Here is a 23,507-nt window from a genome sequence, read left to right as displayed (position 1 = left end):
CAAAAACAAAAATAAACAAGCAAGGCTATATCAAACTAAAAAGCTTCTGCACAGCAAAAGAAACCACCAACAAAATGAAAAGGCAGCCAAAAAATGGGAGAAAACTGTTGCAAATTATATATCTGACAAGGGTTTAATATCCAAAATATATAAAGAACTCATACAACTTGACAGCAGAAAAACAAACAATCTGATTTAATTCACAGGCAGAAGATCTGAATAGACATTTTCCCAAAGAAGATATATGGATGGTACAGGTACAAGAAAATGTGTTCAACATCACTAATCATCAGGGAAATGCAAATGAGATATCACAATGATATCATCTCACACCTGCCAAAATGGATATGGTCAAAAAGATGAGAATTAATAAGTGTGGGAAAGGATATGAAGAAAAGAGAACCCTTGTGCACTGTTGGTGGGAATGTAAAATATGGAAAATAGTATGGAGGCTCCTCAAAAAATTAAACATGGAACTAACATATGATTGAGCAATTCCACCTCTGGGTATTTATCTAAAGAAAATGAAAACATTAATTTGAAAAGATATAAGCAGCACCCCTATGTTCACAGCAGCATTATTTATAGTAGCAACACATGGAAACAATTTAAGTGTCCATCAATAGATGAATGGATTTTTAAAATGTGATGTATATACACATTCGGAATACTAGTCAGCCATAAAAAAGAAGTAAATCCTGACATTTGTGACAATGTGGAGGGTCCTTGAGGGCCTTGTGCGAAGTGAAGTAAGTCAGACAGAGAATAATCAATACTTTATAATCTCACTTATACATGGAATCTAAAACAAAAACAAAAAGACAAAAAAATGAGCTCATAGACACAGAGAACAGATTGGTGGTTGCCTGAGGTGGGAACTGGGGGGGAGGTGGGAGAAATGGGTAAGGGGGTCAAAAGGTACAAATTTCTAGTAATAAAATGAATGCCATGGAGAGGTAATGTTCAGCATGGTGACTATAGTTGACGATACTGTATTGCATATTTGAAAGTAACTAGGAGAGTAGATCTTGAAAGTTCTCATCATAAGAAAAAAATTTTGTAACTATGTATGGTGACAGATACTAACTGGACTTATTGTAATCAGCCTGCAACATATACAAGTATCAAATTATTATGTTATACACCTGAAACTTATACAATATTACATCAATTATACTTCAATAATTTTTTTTAATTTATAAATATACAGTCTAATAATTTTTAGTATTCACAGAGTGGCGCCATCGCCACAATAAATAATGGAGCATTTTCATTGCTTCAAAAAAAAACCTTGTATCATCTACCAGACCCTCCCAACCTGCTCCCCACTGGTTAGCCTTAGGTAAACATTTATCTACCTCTGTCTCAATGGATTTGCCTATTCTGACTTTCTGTATAAATGGAAGCATACAATATGTGGTCACTTGTAACTGGCTTCTTCCACTTAACAAAATGCTTTCAAGGTTCATCCATGTTATACCATGTGTCAATACTTCACTTCTTTTTATTGCCAAACGACATTCCACTGTGTGGCTATACCGCATTTTATTTATCCATTCCATCAGTTGATAGACATTTGGGTTGTTCCAGTTTGGGACTATTATAATTTCTTTTTTTCTTAAGATTAGTACAAAAATGTGAAATGACTAAAAGACAGGTAAGAAGAAAAAAGTATTGAATCCTGGAAAACTTCTCAATTAGGTGAATGATGACTGAATAAATGAGTTCTCAGAGGCATGATTCCTATTAACTAATCATTCCAAAGCCATCACCTTTAATGAAATGCCTTTTGAAATATCTTCTTATTGCAAGCATTTGTGTCTAAGTGCTTCTGTTTATGGGACAAGAAATTGAAATGACTGTCTTGGCAGCATAACCCCGGTTGTTTAAGCCAAGGGATTAAGAGTACTTTTGAGAAGAAGTAACAATGTGTTCTCTGTGGCTTTGGAAATGATGGTAAATTTATACATAATGTATGGATGATCATATTATACCCTTAAGAGAGTGTCAATCAAAACAGCATTTCTGTCAGGAAATAGTTTCCAATTCACAAAATGTATTTTTTATATTAGAATCCTTGCTGGGCTTAGATCATATTGAATGTCCATGTTTCCCTGTCAACTTATTTTTAAAAATCCATTTCTAAAAATGAAGTGATTGATCATTCTGACTTTGAGCAACAACTCTCCATGCCGGCCTGGTACAGGAAAGCTTAAATCTAATCCTAACATCACTCTTTATATAACATAAGTGCTGTTAATATTGCAAAATCCCCAGGTGGTACTCTTTTTAATTACTCTTAAACTAGCTGGTATGGCCAGTATTGCTTTACAGGATATAAAAAGAACAGTAGCTAAGCTTGCACAGAGCAGAGGTATGCTCCAGAAAGAATAATAAAGTCAACGGACTTAGTGTGGAATGCAAGGCTTAAAAATTCCATAAAATCAGGAAGGAAAGCAAGAATTTACTTATAAGCATTTTAAAAGATCTTGCCTTCTCACCAGGAAGTGCTCATCTACTAAACTTTACGTTTGGTTTGCCTACAGGTATGTTTATATAATTTTAAGTATTAATAAAATATGGGTAACGACTTGCATTCTTTCTACACAAGTCCAGCTGGATCAAATTGTTAAGTGGGCAATGTTTATCTTGGTGTTCTATGTTTATCTTGGGTGTTCCTTAATTTCCATTTCCTCTGTTTCCTTTCCCAGTGTTCCTTCCTCTAGAAACAATATTTTATTAATGTGATTTACACAAAGATGTTAATGGCACTTTACTTATTTTCAAAGAAATATAGGCATTTATAAAGAGGCCATAGTAACACAAAGGAACAAATTCTTACTGATGAAATTTCACATATGCATATAGATCAGAGGCATATTTCAGGGCCTTCCTGAATCCACACTATTTTTCCACAGTAAAGCAGGCCCTGTAATAGACCCACAGACATAATAATTGACTTGCAGAACTGCATAATGAATATGTTTAGCTGAAGGAAGGGGAGTTCTTAGATCACAATCTCAATATCAGCCAGGAACGGCTGTTTTCCTTCAAATCTGAAAATTGCGGGAATGACTGGATGATAGAAAAGACATTAATGGTTCTGACCATAGAATCAGAGGATATAAAGAGCATACAACATACACAAGCAGAAATAAGCCAGTTCAGACCTCCTTCTGTGAGTGGTGCTGCTTCCGGTTCTGCCTTCTCATCATAATCAGCTGGGTTTCCTTGGTTCAAATATCCATGATAATAGCTGAAAGCGTTCTGTAACTTGGAGGTTTACAAAAAAATTAAAGCACTTACTTGAGGATGACTTATCCTAAACTATGGAAGAGAAATTAGACACAGATTTTGAAATACAGTATGAAAATAATGGAATAAAATTGGCATTTTCTTCTTCTCCTTTAGGAGATCATAGTAAAGAAGAACAAGAAAGAGAAATGCAAGCTAGGATGCATATGAAATCCTAAACCACGAATAGATAGGAGGGCTGCCAAAAGCAGTGAAGATCAAACAGGATGTGGGAGGAAGCAGAAGGGGATGCCTGTGAATGCAAACCCCCAAGAGAGCTGGCACTACCCCAAGACAGGAGCCTGCCCAAGATACAGAGCTAAAATCCTCATGTGTCCTAACCAGGACAAGGTATGTGGGATAGTGACAGAAACATCCATGCACTGGCTTGATTCCAAGAAGCAGAGCTAACAGGGCTCAAAAAGGACTCATATGATGAACCGTAATTTAAGCAACAGTCTGATGGTGAAGCAGAGGATTAGAAAAATATTCTGAATGCTGTGAGTCTTACAAGCTGCCTATTTCTGTTGGCCAGGGAGAGGTAACAGTTAAATGGACTCTCACACTTAACTGAGGGCTGAAGGGAGAATGCTGCTAGCCTGGGACACAGCTTTAGCATCCCTAACATTTGAACCATGAAAATAGCTGGTCAAGGAGAAGCCCACTTACCCAAGATATCAAAAATAAGCCATCCAGGATCTATATAAAAGCATTACAAGAAAAGAGGATAAAAGGAATAAGAAAACAAGTGCAGATAAACACTAATCAAAGAAGTATTTTCATGAAACAGATGAAAATTTTGACCAAATGTTTGCCATGGATTTTAACAGTTAATGAAGCAATTCACCTATAAAACAAGAAATATATTTATATATAATACTATGTTTAAAAGCCTTAAAAAGAAAGGGAGAGAAAATCAATTATACCAAAATCTGGTTCTTTGAAAAGAACAATAAAATTGATAATCCCCTAGCCAGGCTAACTAAAAAAGAGACAGGACACAAATTGCTAATTTCCGAAGTAAAAGAGGGGACATCATTATAGACCCCATGGACATTAAAAAGATAATAAAGGAATACTTTGAGAAACTCTATGCCCACAAATGTGATAACCTGAGTGGAACGAACCAATTTCTTGAAAGACACAATCTGCAAAAACTCACACAAAAAGAAACAGATGATCGGAAACGGCCTATGTTTACTAAAGAAGTTGAATCAATAATTAATAACTTTCTAAAACAGAAAGTACCAGGCCCAGATGGGTTAACTGGTGAAATATTCCAAATATGTAAGCAAGATATTATACCAATTCTCTACAATCTCTTTCAGAGAATAGAAGCAGCAGGAATACCTCCTCACTCACTCTATGAGGCCAGCATTACTCTAATCAAAACCGGACAAAGTCATTACAAGAAAATAAAATTATAAACCAATATCTCTTATGACTATAGAGCAAGAATCTGCAACAAAATATTAGCAAACAAATCCAACAATCTACAAAAAGCATTATACACAATCACCAAGTAGGATTTATCCTAGGTATGTAAGGCTGCTATAGCTTTTGAAAGTCAATTAATGTAACATCATATCAACAGGCTAAAAAAGAAAGATCACAGGATCGTATTAATAGATGCAGAAAAAGCATCTGACAAAATCCAACACTCATTCATTATAAAAACTCAGTAAGAGAGGAATAGAATGGAAATTCCTCAACAAGGTAAAGAATATCTACCAAAAAACCCTACAGCTAATATACTTAATGGTAAGAAACTAGGAGTTTTCCCACTAAGATCAGGAACAAGGCAAAGGGGTCCCCTCTCACCACCTCTTTTCAACATCATACTGGAATCCTAGTTAATGCAATAAGATAAAAAATAAAATAAAAGTATACAGACTAGGAAGGAAGAAATAAAACTGTCTTTGTTTGCAGGTGATGTGATTGCCTATGTAGAAAATCCAACAGAATTGATAAAAAAAAAAACTTCTGGAACTAAGGAACAATTACAGCAAAGTTACAGGATACAAGATTAATATACAAAAGTCAATTTGTTTTCCTAGATAGCAGCAATGAATAAGTGGAATTTGAAATTAAAAACACAATATCATTTACATTAGCACTCCAAAAAACAAAATACTTAGGAATAAATCTAACAAAAGATGTTTAAGATCTTTATGAGGCAAACTATAGGACTCTGATGAACAAAATCAAAGAAAAACTAAATAAATAGAGAAATAGTCAAGTTCAATATTGAGGGAGATTCAATATCATCAAGCTATCAGTTCATTCCAACTTGATAAATGACCCAATGAAACCCCAATCAAAATCTCACCAAGTCATTTTTTGGATATCAAAAAACTAATCCTAATATTTATATAAAGAGACAAAAGACTCAGAATAGCCAACACAATATTAAAGGAGACAAATAAAGTTGGAAGACTGACACTAACAGATTTCAAAAATTACAGTAATCAGGACAGTGTGCTAATGGTGAAAGAATTGACAAATAGATCAATGGAACAGAATAGAGAGCCCAGTAGTAGGCACACATAAATATACTTGACTGATCTTTGACAAAGGAACAAAGGCAATACAATGGAGAATAGTCTTTTCAACAAATGGTGCTGGGACAACTGGAAATCCACATGCAAAATCATAAATCTAGACACAGAAATTAACACATATTAATTCAAAATGGATCATAACCTAGATATAAAATGCAAAATTATGAAATGTATATGAAAGGAGCAAACCTAGATGAACTTGGGCATGATGATGACTTTTTAGATTCAATACCAAAGGCACAATTTATGAAAGAAATAACTGATAAGCTGAATTTCATTAAAATTTAAAACATCTGCTCTATGAAAACAACATCAAGAGAATGAAAAGACAAGCCATAGCTGAGAGAAAAATATTTGCAAAAGACATATCTGATAAAAGAATGTTACACAAGTTATACAAATGATGCTTAAAATTCAACAGTGAGAAAATAACCTGAAAACAATTTGATTTTAAAATAGGCCAAAGATCTTAACAGAGACATCACCAAAGAAGATATACAGATGGCAAGTAAGCATATGAAAGGATTCTCTACATCATATGCCATCAGTGAAATTAAAACAACAAGATACCACTACAAACCTATTATAATGGTCAAAATCCAGAACACTGACACAAGCGAAGACAAGGATGCAGAGCAACAGGAATTCTCATTTATTTCTCGTGGGAATGCAAAATGGTACAGCTACCCTGGAAGACAGTTTGGCAGGTTCTTATAAAACTACACATACTCTTACCATACAATCCAGCAATCATGTTCCTTGGTATTTACCCAAATAAGATGAAAACTTATGTCCACACAAAAACCTGCACAAGGATGTTTTTAGCAGCTTTATTCATAATTGCCAGAACTTGGAAGCAACAAGATGTATTTCAGTAGGTGAATGGAATATTATTCAATGCTAAAAAGTAATGAGCTATCAAGCCATAAAAGGACATGGAGGAAACTTAAATGCACATTACCAAGTAAAAGAAGCCAATCTGAAAAGGCTACATATTGTATAATTCCAAGTATATGACATTCTGGACAATGGAGACAGTAAAAAAGATCTGTGATTGCCAGGGATTAGGGCGGGGAGAGGATGAATAAGCAGAGCACAGAAGATGTTTAAGTCAGTGGAAATACCCTGTATGATACCATAATGATGGATACATGTTATTATGCCTTTGTCTAAACCCCTAGAATGTACAACACCAAAAGTGAACCCAAAAATGTAAACCAGTGATTATGATGTGTCAATGTAGGTTCATCAACTGTAACAAATATACCACTGTTGGGGGATGCTGATAATGGGGGAGGCTATGCATGTGTCAGGACAGAGGAATATATGGGAAATCTCTGTACCTTCCTTTTAACTTTGCTGTGAACTGAAAACTGCTCTTAAGAAAAAGTTCTTAAAAAATAAAGGAAGAGATTCTGACACATGCTGTAACATAGATGAACCTTGAAGACATTACAATAAGTGAAACAAGCCAGTCACAAAAAGACAAATACTGTATAATTTCACTTACATGAGGTACCTAGAGTAGTCAAATTCATAGAGATAGAAAGTAGATTGGCAGTTGCCAGGGACTGGGGTTGAGGGTTATGAGTGCGGAGTTAGTATTCAATGAGTACAGAGTTTCAGTTGGGGAAGACAAACAAGTTCTGCACACGGATGGTGCTGCTGGTTGCACAGCAATATGAATGCACATAATGCACAGAACCATTCACTTGAAAGTGGTTAAAATGGTAAATTTTATGTTTTATATATATGTATTTTTTTAATTAATTAAGAGCAAAAGGCAGAGATACAAGATTTGAAGATAGAGACAACAAAAGGAATAAAACATGAGCTGTAAGATATCCAGGGGGAATAGAGGCTTTAAAAATATCAGAAATGGTGTAAGAATCGGAAGTAGCCCAGGAGAGACCAGATACTGATGAGAAGGCCAAAAGGAATGTTGAGGTTAGATATGAAAAAAGCAAGCAAAATAAATGAAAATAAATAATATTTTAAATGATTAGAAACAAAATGTTATCTAGAGGAGACAGGCAAGTGAGATCCAACATACACTTATCTTATATCCCTATATAATGGATCTGAACAAATATTTGAAATATAGTTGAAGAAACGTTTATTTTTTTGAAAGGGCATTTCAGGGCACAGCAAAAATTGACACATAATGGTCAATACAGACCTATCGTGATACAATTGCTGAACTGTGAAGATAAAAGAAATAAACCTTTGGACAATCAGGCAAAAATAATGAGTCATCTGTGAAGGGTAAAAACAAAACAGGCTGACATCAGACTTCTCTACAACAACAGGCAATTCCAGAAGGCTGGAGAAATGCCTCTAAAATTATCAAGGAAAGAAATTGTGGCCCAAGAAATTTATATCATTCAAACACATGTCAATGTGTTACGAGAGAACACATAGAAAATAGAAAAACCACTATGAAAAGAATTGTAAAAAAAAATTAAAATAAAATAAATAATCAAGTATATATCAACAAAAGCTATTGCCGTTCTGAAAGGCCCAGCTGGCAACTTGCCCCGCTTGGGCTGCTCACATGCTGATGTGTTAGGGCTGTCCTTTGGGGCAGAGGCTGCCCCCATCTACCACTTCTCACTTCTGCCAGGAAGGAGAACACGTTTCTAGGTGGCACTTATGGAAATGAATGAATTATGATAATAGAAAATAAGGAAATGGAGTGGAAAGGAGACATTTGTAAAGTTTTGGGGTGTCAAAGCACTTTTCCAAAGATTTCTAGATTTTTTGGTTTATGAGGACGGGACAGGTATCCCACTTTCCCCATTTCTAGTATGTATTACATAAAGCTTCAAAGCTCACCCCCATCTTTGTTTTCAGTAGGGCTCAGTCATTTACTGGGCATCATTTGCAGGATACAAGATGAAGTGTCGTGGCTGAACTAGCTGCACAAAGAGAGCTCAAGCCTCTTCCTACATGTAAATATCTCTCCCTCCAGTCGCAGTACTGCAAAAAGTATCCTCACTGAATCACGTGAACAAACTTCAAAAAGAACTTCAATCACTCACCTGGGCACATGCTAGAGGCGCATTTGTCCAAACTGAATGCTCACCAACTGAATATTCTTTCATTATGGACAGCAATGCCAGATTCATTTTTGGCCTAAAGCAAATTGAATAAAAAGAAAAATAAAATTGAAAAAACTCTACAGATAAACCAATAGATAAATGAGCAAAGAATTTGAACAGTTTATGTAAAAGGTAATAAACATATGAAAAGATGTTTAATCTCTTCATAATGAGAAAGGCAAATTAAAATTTAAAAGAAGTATCATGATTAACCCATCAAACTGGAAAAGATCAGAAAGCTTGGTAACCCTCTGCATTAATGAGAATGTGTTAAAGAGGCATTTTCATAAATTGCCAATAGGAAGATAAATTAGTACAACCTCTACATAGGGTCATTTAGCAACATTTATCAAAGTTACAAGCACACATACTCTGAAAATCAATAATTCCTCCTCTAGGAATTTATCCTATTGATTACTTACTCATGTACAAAATGACACACAAGTCATTACGTTATTATTTGTGATAGCAAAAGACTGGAAACAACCTAAATGTCCACCAATGTGGAGTTGATCAAATAATTTACAATGCATCCATTCAATGGAATAGTATGCTGCTGAAGAAAGATGGGTAAAATTATTGATACAGAATTAGTTCAAAGATATAGTTTAATTTAAAAAAATAAGCTTTAGAGTATACAGGAAATTATCATTTGTATAAAAACTGTGTGTACATCTGCTCATATATGCACTAAAGGATGCATAAAATATCGGTAATATGAGTCGCCTCTGAGGAGGGGAACTAGGTGACTGGATAAGAATTTAAAAGACCTTATTATTGTCTACTCTTGTACTTAAAAAATTTGAAAACGTGAATTCATTACCTAGAAAGAAAGCGAGAGAGTAAAGCAATGTATAATTCTGTTGTTTAGGACTATTATCTTTTCAGAGGAATCCGTGAATCCTCTTAAGCCAGGAGTAGCTAAGCGAAGTGTCCTAGACCACCTCTTCTTTTAGCAACCCAGTTTTGGATTATTTACCACCGCCTTCTGAGTCTTACCATGTTTAAATTACCATGATAGCCTGAGTCAGAAAACTGTTTCCTTGCAGCAAGGCTTTTAAGATTTCAAATAACTCTTTTGCTTATTCACATGTAAACGCTCAAAAATTCATACTTGAAACAAAAGCCTTCATAAAGTTCTAACCATATCTGCTTTTTAATTACGTTGCACTTAATGAGGTTTCTTTCTGTTTGTTTCAGAGTCTTCCACATTAAGAATACTTCTCTTCTCTGGGATAAGCCATATTTTAATTCTTTTATTAACAAAGAGAGAAATCCAGGACTCTAAAAAACAGGAACTGGTCAAAAGTGATTAATATGCCCTTTTATTTTCTATGAAGTCCAATGTCCAAACAATAATTATATTTAGCCATACTCTTTTCAGCTTTTTGCTGAAAGGTGGGAAATTTCAACTGTCCAAGCACTTCGGGCCCTGCATTTATGTGGCTTGCGCATGGCTGGAAGCGGACTACGGGGTGGGGGGGGATCAGAAACCTACAGGTAATCCCGGTAGGATATTTCTAGGTTATTGCTCTGGCAAGTTGGAGGGATATCCTGACCCCTTACACTTTAAAAAAATATAATCTTTCATGAGGTAGAGGTTGTAGCCTTCTAATGAAATTTACTTAAAATCTCCTGATGCCCTGTTAAGCCTCTACCAATGGCAAAGTCTCATTAGACTGCCCACGCTAAAGCCTATTTGATATTAAAACAGAAGAAAAGGTCTCTGCCTGAGTAGATTAAGCAGACAGAATCATGCAGGCCAGACTTCTGAACAAGGGGGCTCTAAGTGTGGAATTTGCATATATTATTCATCCTCTCTCCGTGCAAACAAGCAGATACTGCTCAGCGAACTTTGGCCTACGCTTAAAAACAATGGCTATAATACTATTATCCCCCTTTCCAGGGCGGCCGCCAGAAACATTTCAGGCTCCACTGGGGATTTTCACAGTAAGTAACTCGCTCTTACACAAGTCTTTCTAGTACCTTAGAGTGGCCAGAAAGGTGATGAAGCCTTCCCAAGGGTTTACCCAGGGATGAGAGGAACACCGTCCGCTCTATCTCACCCCTCCTGAAAATTTTAAGGTCAATAATGGACAATAATAAGTTATATTTTTTCATAAACAAAATGCAGACATGGACACGGAGGAGCAAAAGCACTAAATCAAGGTGGAAAACAACATGACTCAAAGAACAGATGACCACATTGCAGAACACGAGGACACTGAGAACAAGTTTAATCACAAAATTCAAGATGGCTACAGTCAAGCCATAGAGGGTGCTTAACAGTGTTACAAAGGGTACAACATAGATTTCATCACTTCTTTACCATCTTTGATCCTTAATTAAATTTAACTTGACTGGAAATTATCAGTTGTTCTCTCAAGTTAAAATAATGTTTCATCGGGGAATAAAAAACAAAACAGCTAATTCATTTCACAGCTCAGATAATTGCATAAGTGCTGTTCCTCAAAACAGAAGGACATCTAGAGGTGGACAGTTCTCCAGTGAAATCTGTGCTCCTTCTGCCTTTTCACTTCTTGGTTTTTCTCTCTGTTAATGCACAGGAAGACAATGCACGTTATCTCTAGCAACTATCACTGAACCTACTCTAAGGCCATACATGCACAACCAAAGTCCCTAAATTTTCTTGCTAAGGTGGACTTGAGATAATAGAATTGCTTTAGATTACTAATTGGCTCAACAAGGAGGAATCTGTCCCGTAACAGATACCTCCTGCTGTATCTGGATCCACACCTCTGGTATTGCAGCAAACACAAGAAATTAACAAACAAGCCACCTGGCTAAAATAGATTGGTTTCCGTTTCAGGTACATTCTTTGATTTATTTGATACTAACCAGTGTGGTTCACTGAGGCTCTAGCTAAGGAGTATACTTGAGTCTCTCGGTATGATTCTCCTAACAGTTATCATTGTAGGCTCCCTAGTGCACTGTGTTTCTCTCAGAGGTCTTAAATGCATGTTCACAGCCATCAGCAGTACGTCAGACGGTCTCACTTCATTTGGAGAAACAGAAACAAGATGAATAATGAGATGAACAGCAAAAACAATTCTCCCGCATATCTGACATCATAACATATGAGTTTCACACTGAGATGAGAGCTACTTAACTCTGATGGTGACTGAACATCTCGCTAATATCACATTTATGTTCCATCTCTCATGTCTGAGAGGATGACATAAAGGGGGGAATTGCTTAATTAGTTAAACAAGAAGGCCATTGCACTGAAGTGGCTCTAATGCCGTGACAGCCTGTGTAAGCAAACCAAAATCTAAGCCTGTGAATGTCTCAACGTTACAAAATCAAAACACTAAGGACAGCCAATCACAAACAGCCACCTAGGCTTTATGCTAAGCCAATCAATACTTTCCTTTACTTAGCTTCTGCTTTTTCTCTACAAAAGTCCTTCCCTGAGCTCCTGACAGTGGAGCGCTCCTAATCACTTTGTGTTTGGTGCTGCTCCATTTCATTTGATTTTCGCTCAAATAAATTTTAAAAAAATTTTTTTTAATGGAGAGCCCTGAGGGGAGGAGGAACCCCATACTGAAGGAAAGAGCTGAGGGGAATGAGGCAATTATGCATCTCCATATTCAGAAATAGTCACAATTTTAATTTCATTTAATGTCCAAACCTGCTTTTACAAGGACCAGTATACACATGCTGAATTAATTTCCTATTGCTGCTACAACAAAGTACCACAGTTTATTGTTTAAAACAACAGAAACACATTATCTTACAGTTCAGTAGGTCAGAAGTCTGATATAAGTCTCAACGGGCTAAAATAAAGGTGTCGGCGGCATTATGTTCATTTCTGGAGGCCCTAGAATCTGTTTCCTTGCTTTTCCCATCTTATAGAGAGTACCTTCATTCCTTAACTCATGACTCCTTTCCCTCATTCTCAAATTCAGTGATATCACATTTCCCTGACCATTCTTCCTTCATCATATCTCTCTCTGACCTTGGCTGACAAAGGTTCTCCAATTTTAATGACTCGTGATTAGACTGGGCCCCATCTCAAGGTCCACAGCCTCATCACGTCTGCAAAGTCCCCCACCTTGTTCAAGCCAGCATCACCTATAACCTGTATCTCACCTGGATTTTGCAATAGCTTTCCAACTGGTCTCCACTATTCCACTACAGATAATTATCCTCACAGCAAGATCAAAGGTTGTGTTTTGCACCTTTTAAGTTTGGTTTACCTGAAACAATCAAGAGGATTTCAAATAGTTGTCTAGTATATAGGTGAATCTTCAATTCTGGAGCTTCAGAGAGAGTTTTTGATTGGAGATATGAATTTAGAAGACATCGCTGTATAGATGGCTTTTTAAATCCTAAGGCTGAAAGAGGTAAGCAAAGGAGTGAGTGTAGCTAGAAGACAGGCTGAGAACTGAGTCCTAGGGCATTTTAACAAGGAATAACTCAGCAAAGACCACTAGTCTATCAATGGAAATAGAAGGAAAACTAGGGGCTTGTCGCTTTCTGGAAGTCAAGTGAAGAAAGTATTTTAGGAAGGATAAAGTAATCAGCTGTGTCAAATGCTGACGACAAGAGGACCAATAAGAAGACAGAGTCTGAGGACTGCCAATGGATTTGGCAAGATGGAAGTAGTCATTTCAACAAGAGCAGTTTCAGAGGAGGAGTAGGCACAAAAGCCTGACTGCAGCGTGGCAGCTTTGGAAACACGTCACTCAGATGTCCGGCTGCAGGGAGGACAGTTGACGAACAGCCCCAGCTGCAGCCCCTGCAAATCCATCACTGGATTTGTGCTCAGATCAAGCTTTCTGCCAGCATCTCCTAACCGGTGGTTGAACCTAGAGAGGCATTAGTGCAGGCCCATTCCTGTGAGAAGCAAGATTTCTCTCAGACTCAACTTCGGTTTAAGGACTTTGATCAGCTTCACCAAAACTTTCTTAGAATTGAGCTGTATTCCAAGGGTCTTCTTGCCAGTCCTCCTTCCTCCCCCTTCTCCTTTCATAGGCCTACATCAGACCTACATAATTGTCTAGTGGCTCTTCCCAACTACTTCTGCTCTTTCTTTTTATCTTTCACAGACGTTTCCCTCCAATAAATCTACCCAACTAATCCCATTTGGGCATCCACTTCCCAGAGTACTCAAACTAACACAGTGTAGGTTAAATAAAGAGTAGGAGGAAACTAACCTTATAAAGAGGAGCAGAAAATTACACTTGGTGGGGGAACATGAGGTCTACCTAGGTGTGATGTTGTGTAGATATGAGCTATCATAGCACATTTGTATGTTGATCCGAATTATCCAGTAGAGAAGGATAAACTAATGATGTATTAGATAATTCTAGAGATGAAGTGCCTGAGTAGACAAACAGGTAGAGGAGCCAGTTTATCAAGATAGAGGTCACCAGCTTCAGCATCTTTTCCTCTGAACCTCTGTGGTGGGCTGCACCCCCATAGGCCTGCAAGCATTGCAGCTGCCTGGCTGCAGGACAAAAGAAAGGGTCTGGAGACAGCAATGAAGACATCAGCTGTTTATTGGATGGGGGATCTTACTCGTTCTAAAAAAAACGGGTTCTGGAGCAACACCCCCACATTATAGGTCTGACAGCAACCAGGACATGGCAGCAATCTTCACTACTGGGGAAGGAGGAGGCTACAATTTAGTAGGGAGAATTGATGTCAGTTTGGTTCATTAGTTACCAGGGAAACCAGCAGCTGAGGGAGGGAGCAAGCAAGTAGGCAGCTACTGAGTAAGCCCTATGATGAAGAGGACTGGATAGTCACGTGGGTGAAGCAGGGACTGGCCGAGGAGGGATATACAGAGAACAAGAGAACAGCCATCGTAAATTGGCTGACCATACACTACCCTATGGTTCATCCAGTTCCTCAAAGCCAGAAGACACCTTCCAGAGTAAAAGTAGTTTGTAATGTTCTTTAATACACATTATCTCATTTGATCCTTACAACTATACATGAATTGGCAGGCACTAGCATCATACGCATAAAAGGTAAGAAAAATAAAATTCAAGTTAATTTTAGGTGAATTTCTAGGGTTTCTATGATTAGGAAAGGGTAGACCTGAGAGTTAAAATCTTGTCTTCTGATTCCAAGTCTAGCATTCATTTTATTACTATACCCTGCTTTCTCCAAGAAAACGTAAGAGGTTGGACAAAGGGTGTAAACAGGGTGAGCAGGGGATAATTACACCAGGGTTGAATGTCAGTGTTGGTGAGTACTGGAGCTCATATTCAGGATCCCAGAGCTATTGAATAGACACAACTATCAGCAAACATGAAACAGAATGGGAGTTCATCTGATTGACAGATCATTCTGAAGATACTAGACAGCCAATACAAAATTTAAGCGTATAGCAACAAGACAGACGCTGGGGTACTTCAGAACAAGGAGGCATAAAGCTAAGAGTCGGAAGGAATAGTCAGGAGAATTCCTGACCCCCTAGAGCAGTGCTTCAGGCATTTTTATAGAGGGCCACACTTAGGCTATAGATTAGAAGAGAATCATTGAGGATTCTGAGTTAGCAGGGGTGTAGGCATGTTAGAATTCAAAGATAACTTTAAGGTTCCTGTCATGGGAGACCATATGGATGCACTCAAGAATACTAAGAGAGGAGCTAAGGGGACCAAGGTGAGATTGTGATAGAGGCAGATGATTAATTCCTTTTGATATATCAATGTTTGGAATGGGGGAAGATTTCTTTCTTGATCTCAAGGGACATATTTGATTGGTTTAATGAAGAGACAAAACTGGTGACATTTCTTTTTTTTTCTTTTTTTTCTTTTTTTTAACATTTTTTATTGAGTTATAGTCATTTTACAATATTGTGTCAAATTCCAGTGTAGAGCACAATTTTTCAGTTATACATGAGCATACATATATTCATTGTCACATTTTTTTTCGCTGTGAGCTACCACAGATCTTGTATATATTTCCCCGTGCTATACGGTATAATCTTGTTTATCTATTCTACATTTTGAAATCCCAGTCTGTCTCTTCCCACCCCCTGCCCCCTTGGCAACCACAAGTTTGTATTCTATGTCTATGAGTCTGTTTCTGTTTTGTATTTATGTTTTGTTTTTTTTTAGATTCCACATATGAGTGATCTCATATGGTATTTTTCTTTCTCTTTCTGGCTTACTTCTCTTAGAATGACATTCTCCAGTAACATCCATGTTGCTGCAAATGGCGTTATGTTCTCGGTTTTTATGGCTGAATAGTAAGTATTCCATTGTATAAATATACCACATCTTCTTTATTCAGTCATCTGTTGATGGACATTTAGGCTGTTTCCATGTCTTGGCTATTGTAAATAGTGCTGCTATGAACATTGGGGTGCTGATGTCATCCTGAAGTAGGGTTCCTTCTGCTCAGGAGCAGGATTCCTGGGTCATATGGTAAGTCTATTCCTAGTCTTTTGAGGAATCTCCATACTGTTTTCCATAGTGGCTGCACAAAACTGCATTCCCACTTGCAGTGTAGGAGGGTTCCCTTTTCTCCACAGTCTCTCCAGCATTTGTCATTTATGAACTTTTGAATGATGGCCATTCTGACTGGTGTGAGGTGATACCTCATTGTAGTTTTGATTGGTGACATTTTTTAAGCCCTTTAGTCAGGGGAAGGATGAAAAAGAGGAGACTTAAGTAGGCCCTGGGTATCAAGAAGGAACCGGTCTTTTACTTTTCCTGATCACAATGGTGAATAATACATCTTTCCTGACTTGTTAAAGCTTTAGAATGATTAATTTTCATGTTCTTATCCAAAATGTCCTCTTTTTACAAACATGTTTTCTGCTTTTTCCGTTATAAGAACAAAAATAACAATAGTTCTCACTTCTCATGACACAGCTTTCCTGTACATAAAAGCTACCAACCTATTTCTCCCTCTTTCTCCCCCTCTCCTTCTTTTTCCCTCTCCTCCTCTCATTCCCTTCCTCTGCTTCTGTCTCTCTCTCTCTTATCCAATGCTCTAGAATGTGAGTTTTGGCCTTACAGTTTTCTTCATAAACTCTATCTTCCTCATGAAAGGAGGATCAGTCATCAAGGATGTACAGTGGAAAAAGAGAACAAAGAAATTTCAAGATCCACCATAAAACACCAAAACCACACTGGGAGTTATAGACAGGAAACAACTGAGAGGAGGCTGAACCATGCGAACTAGAAGTCTATAGCTTCTGCAGGAGTTCCACTGGAACTCCATCTTTCAGAACCCTGGGATGCATGAAGGTTGACCAAGACAAAAGAGCCAAAATAAATGGAATATACATGCAAATAAGTATCCTTTACTTCAGATTGTTTGCTGACCATTTAAATATTTTCTCTTTCCCAGATCTGGTCTCTGCTCCCCAAATATGATTGGAATCTTAAATAGAAATAAACTTTCTAGCCAAATAGGCAATCCCTACTTTTACACTCTATGTTTTGCTATACATTCATCTTAATCATCTTTTACTTTAGATTTTATGCAGTTTACATCCATTGTCTTAATTCGTTTAGTACTGAATTAGTCATTTTTCATTCAATTCCTTTGTGCTCTGGACTAAGCTCCTTCCTAGATGGTGAACTACACTAGGGCAGAGTATTATCTTTCTCTGTGATCTGTCACAGGGAAAGATCCCCCAAAATGTTGGATGAATAGATGGATGAGGGAATGAGTGGATGAATTACTCTCCCGGTATCCTCCAATCTGTTGAAGCCCTACCTCAAATACTCCCTCCTTCCTAAACCCATTCTTGAGTTTATCCGCCCTCATTTATTTGAGTCGTTAAGGATTTGTCTCCTAAAAATGTATCCCATTTTGTATTTTTACTTTACCATCTTGTGTTTTCTGTTTGTTTCATTCTTCCATAGAGAGGGACTTTGCCTCATTTATGTTTATATCTCCTGTTGTACTTACCACAGAGTTCAGATGAGAAATGAGTAATTTTTAATGTGATTTAATCTACAGTAATTTGATTCCCCTAATATCGTTGCAAGATAGACAGAACTGGTATTATTGTCCTTATTGTATTAAGAAACCGAGGTTTAAAGAAGTTAATGACTATGACACAACTGGCCAAAGAGCTGGCCGTGAGGAGAGCACAGGGGTGGGAAAGGAGAACCAGCTTCTACCAGCACCATTTCCTGACTCAGTATGCATTAAACAGATCTGCTTTTAAACAGCTTTTAAAAGGAGCATGCTGGGTCATAAAAACGAAAAACTTCTGCATGTAGGAAGAGGATAAGGTCTTTAAAGATACGTTCCTGCTTTGATCTTTCCTTTAGTAGGGCATATATCATATTTTGCTTTTAACCAGTATATTCCCATCACCATACACCATCTTACCCTGATGTCGTATGTATCTAGAATCGGTTCTTAAGTTTTAATGTCACTGTTTCCACTTTGATGTCGAGGAGCCCCATGCCCTAGGAAGACACAATTGCTGTAGTCCTCAAGTCGCCCTTTTTACCGTATGGATTCTTCCACCTTCCAGTCAATGCTCCACAACAATGCCAGGAAAATTTTCAAAAATACCATCATGTACATACCTGCCAACACCATCCCCACAATATTTTTTAATGGCTGTCCTCTGATTTCAGAATAAGATCAAATTCTTTAGCCTGAAATTCTGTCTTCTCACAGGCTCACCACCAACCTCATTTCCAAACTTCTGTTGTACTGCTTGTCCAAGGAGCCTTCCATTCTTTAAGCTCAGAGTCCCCACATGTGATACATGTGTTCCCTCCCCTCTTAGTCATGTCATTTGTCCTATTTAAAATGTCTTCTCCTTTCTTCACCTTTTATCTAAATGCTGTACTATCTTCAAAGCAGCAGCTCAAAGGCTACCTTCGCTCTGAAGTTTTACCATATATATCACCACTTGGTAATCATTCTTCCTCTGAATTCCCTTAGCACTTTCCATATGCTACTTGACAGTCTTTTAAGGTACATATACCCTCTGACCCCAAATAAATCTTCAACTCATCCCAAATGGAAACCCTGTAGCCATTAAACAGTAACTCTTCACTCTTCCTCCCCACAGCCACTGTCTTTAAAAAAAAAACAAAACTCTTGTGATTACATTCTGCACTATGATTGAAAAGCTCTGATTTACAGGTTAGCACATCCATCCTTGCTCTATCTCCCCGTTACCATGGCTCAGAAATCATTGTTGGCTGCACTGGGCCAAAGGTGGTGGCATCCTGTGGTATTTTGTTGGCAAGCTTTCCTAAATTTTTCATTGGGGCAGCTGACTGTGCACATGGCTCCTTTCTGCTCCTTCTGGTGTTACCCAGATCTGTCTATCTCTGACTCAGAGGTCACAACAGTGAAGGACTCAAGCTCTGTTTTCTAGCTTGCTCTCTGAGTCTTGTTCCCTATTTCTCAGGGGTTGGTCCTCAACCTGTTTAGGTTTGCTGGTTCCAAAAAAATTTCTAGAATAACCTGTATTTGCAACTGCATGATCACCCTCTCCAGTACATCCCTGCCTGAAAAGAAGGATAAAATTTTTTCTTTTTCGTACTCATTCTACATCCTTTATTGCCCTCAGGGTGTCAGGTTAGGTTAAAGAAACGTGCATAGGACTGGGCATTTTAGAAGGCACTACATTTCTGATAGTGGGAAAAGTGATGAACAAATGTTAAGCTCTCTATTTCAGGAAAATGAACTGATTCTCAATTTTTTTAGATGCTGAAATATCTAGAATGCATGATTTTATTCACTGCTCTTCTATCATAGTATATAGCTTGATGGGGAGAAAGAGGGGTGAAATAGACTTATTTTAAAACTTGAAATTATTATGCTGAAGTTGTAAGCCTACTTTCACTCATGTTTGAAATTAAGGCAACAACGTATGTGAAGGAAAATTAGAGAACGAAAAGCAATGATAAGCAAGGTGCAATTGTTTAGACTTCTTAATCATTCCCTTACCTGTTGAACACCTGCTACCATACCAGATACTGAGAAAAGTTCAAAAATGAAAATGCATGGTCCTACCTTCTAGGAGCTTACAATCTAGTACTGGAGAGACAAGGTAAGCAGCTTACGAAGTCAAATTAATCACAAAAAAGAGAGTGATGTGAGTAAGGAATAGTGAGAGTAGAGAGAAAAAGGAAGGTCTACACCAACTGTGTGAAATCAGGAAAGACTTGGTGGTAGAAACAAAATTGGAGCAACATCTCTGATGGCAGATATCGATGTTGATGTTGTAGAAAAGTCTATCCAGGGTTCTGGCCTAGTAGTAACAGAAGGATAGAGTCTGGCTGGGACAGAGTCACCTGGGTGAAAAAGCTAGAGAGAAACACAGATTATGGCCTTCTTACTAGCCTACAGGGAACCATTAATCTTCCTATCCAGATGAGCGTCATAATTAGAGTTGTGTCTCAGGTAGATGAATTTGACCATGATATGTTGGTTGAATTGGAATGCAGAGTATAGGCAGGGATAATGCAACACTAGATTGCCTTTTAAAGTTTACATTCTCCCTCTTACATGAGCGGCAGCTTGATAGAGCGGAAAAATCGCTGGATTTGAAGTCTGACTGTGTCTCTTACTAGCTGTGACTTTGGGCATATTACTTAATATCTGTATCCTCAGTTTCTTTTCCTAGTAAGTGGAATGAATACCTATCTTTTAGAATTGCTTTGGTAAATGAGATAGGCCTCAGAACACAATGCCTTGTACGTAATAAGAGTTCAATGAATGTTGGTTTCCCTCCTTTTCTATCTAATTCACATTTGAAAGACGTTTATTTCTATGACTGTCTTTTAATACAGCCTGAGTTACTGAACACCCACATAGTTCATTCCAGTGGTTTAGATGATGCCAAAGTCTGTGACACAGAAGGCAAAATTATATCACATTTGCATTTGGGAATAAATTTACAATCAGGAGATTAACAGATACTTTGAGTTCTCCAGACAGTCTGAGTTTGTTCAAATGAATGTGTCATTTAACATGTGTCTGTGACTGGGCAAGGAGATGCAAAAGTAGATACAACTTAGTCCTGCTCTGGAGAAGTTCAAAGTCAAGTATCAGAGATATCTATATCAATACATAGATAATTTTTAAAGTTTACCATAAGTGCTAGGAGCAGTTTATACAAAGTGTTACGGGAGCACAAAATATGTAACTAAGATGAGATCACAGAGATCATGGAAAAGCTTCACAAGGAAGCAACCCCTTTAGATGAGTCTTGGAGTGTTGTTCATCTGCTACACAGGTGGAGAAAGAACATAATTGGCAGGAGAAATAGTGCAAAAATATAAAGAAGAGAGGGATTGCATTGGGCTGAATTTAACTGATAATAAAAATAACAGAGGTTTAAACAACGTTGGGATTTATTTTTCCCACATACAAAAGAACGTAGAGGTAGGCCGTTGATGGCATTGATTTAGTGACTCAAGGATGTCAGGTCACAGGTCTCTGAGATTCTTTTAGTCTATATTCCAAAGGAAGCTGAGAAATAAAGGTTTTCTCTTATTTATTTATTTTACCCTTTTTAAGTTGGGTGCAAAATTACCCCCAACAAAATTAAAATTCTGTTAAAAAGGAAGAAAGTGGAGAATAAATTTGGTGGAGGCAAATAACAGTCTCTGGTATAGCATTTTTGGGAGATTGCAAATAGTCAGTGTGGCTGAATGATGGAATTTCAGAGAAGATGGATGGATGAGGCTGGAGATGAAGTGGATGAGCCAAGGGAAGATCTAAAAGTTTATTTGTGCATTTTGTTCATGGGAAGTCCAAAGTTCCATGATGGGATATCAGGAACATTTGCTGGGTTCCAGCCACAGCAATAGGAATAGAAAGTTCTTTATTACCATCACATTTTGGCCAATTGATCAGAAACCTCCCAAGTCCTAGTAATGTAGCCAAGGGCAGGGTTCCAGCAGAAACGGTGGTTATTTTGCATATACTGCAGAATAACCCATTTTTATCCCATACTTTGTTATTGATAAAAGTCACCACAGACAGGCGGTGGGTAGTAGCTCAGTGGCAGAGCACATGGTATACAAGGCCCTGGGTTCAATCTCCAGTACCTCTATTTTTAAAAAATGATGTGAAAAAATGTCATCACAGACAATAATATCTATCTTTTCTTTTGTCCTTTTATTCTTTTCTTCTTTTTGCCTTGAATTTACACCAGTGTGTGGTCCAGTGACTCTGCTTCTTCCTCTTGATGAGTTTTCAGCAAGATTCCACACCTCTGACTGAAAGCCAGGCTAGATTCCAAAGTTTCTGATACTTAATTTTTTAAAAAATATTTTCAAGTTTCCATCATTCGTCATATCGCTGCAACTCCTCTCCCACTCACCCTGGAGCTCTCCAGAGTTGCTAGTGAAAAAAGTCCCCGTCTCCCTCTCTACCCTTCCTTTCCTGCATTCTTATCCTCTCTTGCAGAAGGAAAGGTCAGGGAAGGTCAGGTACCTGCAGAGTTAAGTGCTTTCTCATATCTGACTAAACCCGTCCTACCACCAAATTAAACCTGTATCTTATATTGTTGATATAAATAATAACATTTTGGTGATTCTTTTTCTTATCTCAAAAGCAATACCTGTTTCTTATTTAAAAAAAAAAAACTTGAAAAATACAAATCAACCAGAAAAGAAATGGGACTCATCTATAATCCACCATCTAAAAATACCCATTATTAACACTTAGGTGTATGCTCTTTGCTCTCAGTCTTTATGTTATGCAGATGGACTATGTACATTTTTTGATCATATCATTCTGTACATGTTGCTTCGTAACCTGTTTTGAGTTAAAAATGCACCATACTAGCTTTCTTTTCCATTTTTAAAATTTAAATTTGAAATTATTTAATTTACAGATTGCACTGTTTTAACTAAATGGCTAATGGTATGTTTTGATCAATATCAAATGGAGACGGGAAACATACTGGTTCTGTGAAAATACCCACCTTCTCCATTAGTGGCATACTCATTCAGTCTTATCTTTATATTCCAGTAAGTTATTTTGCTCTCACTGTTTAACAACAACAACAAAAAACCACATAAAAATTCTTGCATACCTTTTTCGATTAGAGAATTACTAATGTTTTTCATTTATCATGGTAAAACCAAAGACAATTTCATAAATTTTTTGTATCTACATGTGGGGCAATCTGTCTTAAAGTAGGGATAAATTACTCTAAAAGAAATGAATCCTAGTTTTCCCTTCAAGCTTTCCCTTCAAGTCAAGCTTCTTGTTGTTTACATAAACTTATTTAAATGAAAAAAATTACATATATGTGTGTGTATATATAATATATATATTATAGTTTTAAAATAAAATATTACAAGACTTTTAGTGAAAAATAGCCACGGTCCCTGCCCCACTCCGCCCCATTCTCCATGTTTATCCCTCAGGGTCAGACACATGAAACTGTCTTAATTGTTTCTCCTGAAGTAGATCTCTGTATTTATAAATAATGTAACCTAATGATTATTTCTGGGTTTTAAATTTCAGACATTGAAAATGGCTCCTATAATGGAAGACAAGGACTTAGAACTCATGAACTCTTCCCTGAATGCACAGGCATATTTCCTCTCCTCTTGGAGTAATGTAA

The 23,507-nt window shown here is 37.3% G+C and overlaps 1 protein-coding gene across 3 annotated transcripts in view; it reads right to left on the bottom strand.

Moving 5' to 3' along the window:
- Positions 1–23,507, bottom strand: part of ZNF280D (zinc finger protein 280D) — a 241,826-nt gene that overhangs the window by 132,678 nt on the left and 85,641 nt on the right. For all 3 annotated transcript variants that reach the window (XM_072962374.1, XM_072962375.1, XM_072962371.1), the window contains exon 3: positions 8,897–8,990. In XM_072962374.1, coding sequence (XP_072818475.1) covers positions 8,897–8,906 — 10 coding nt within the window. In that variant the 5' untranslated portion in view covers positions 8,907–8,990. The remainder of the gene's footprint in view (positions 1–8,896; positions 8,991–23,507) is intronic.

Source organism: Vicugna pacos, chromosome 6 (genome assembly GCF_048564905.1).
Source record: "Vicugna pacos chromosome 6, VicPac4, whole genome shotgun sequence".
In the NCBI taxonomy this organism is placed as follows: domain Eukaryota; kingdom Metazoa; phylum Chordata; class Mammalia; order Artiodactyla; family Camelidae; genus Vicugna; species Vicugna pacos.
The sequence above is the reverse complement of the archived record's forward strand: the minus strand, read 5'-3'. Positions and strand labels throughout refer to the sequence as shown.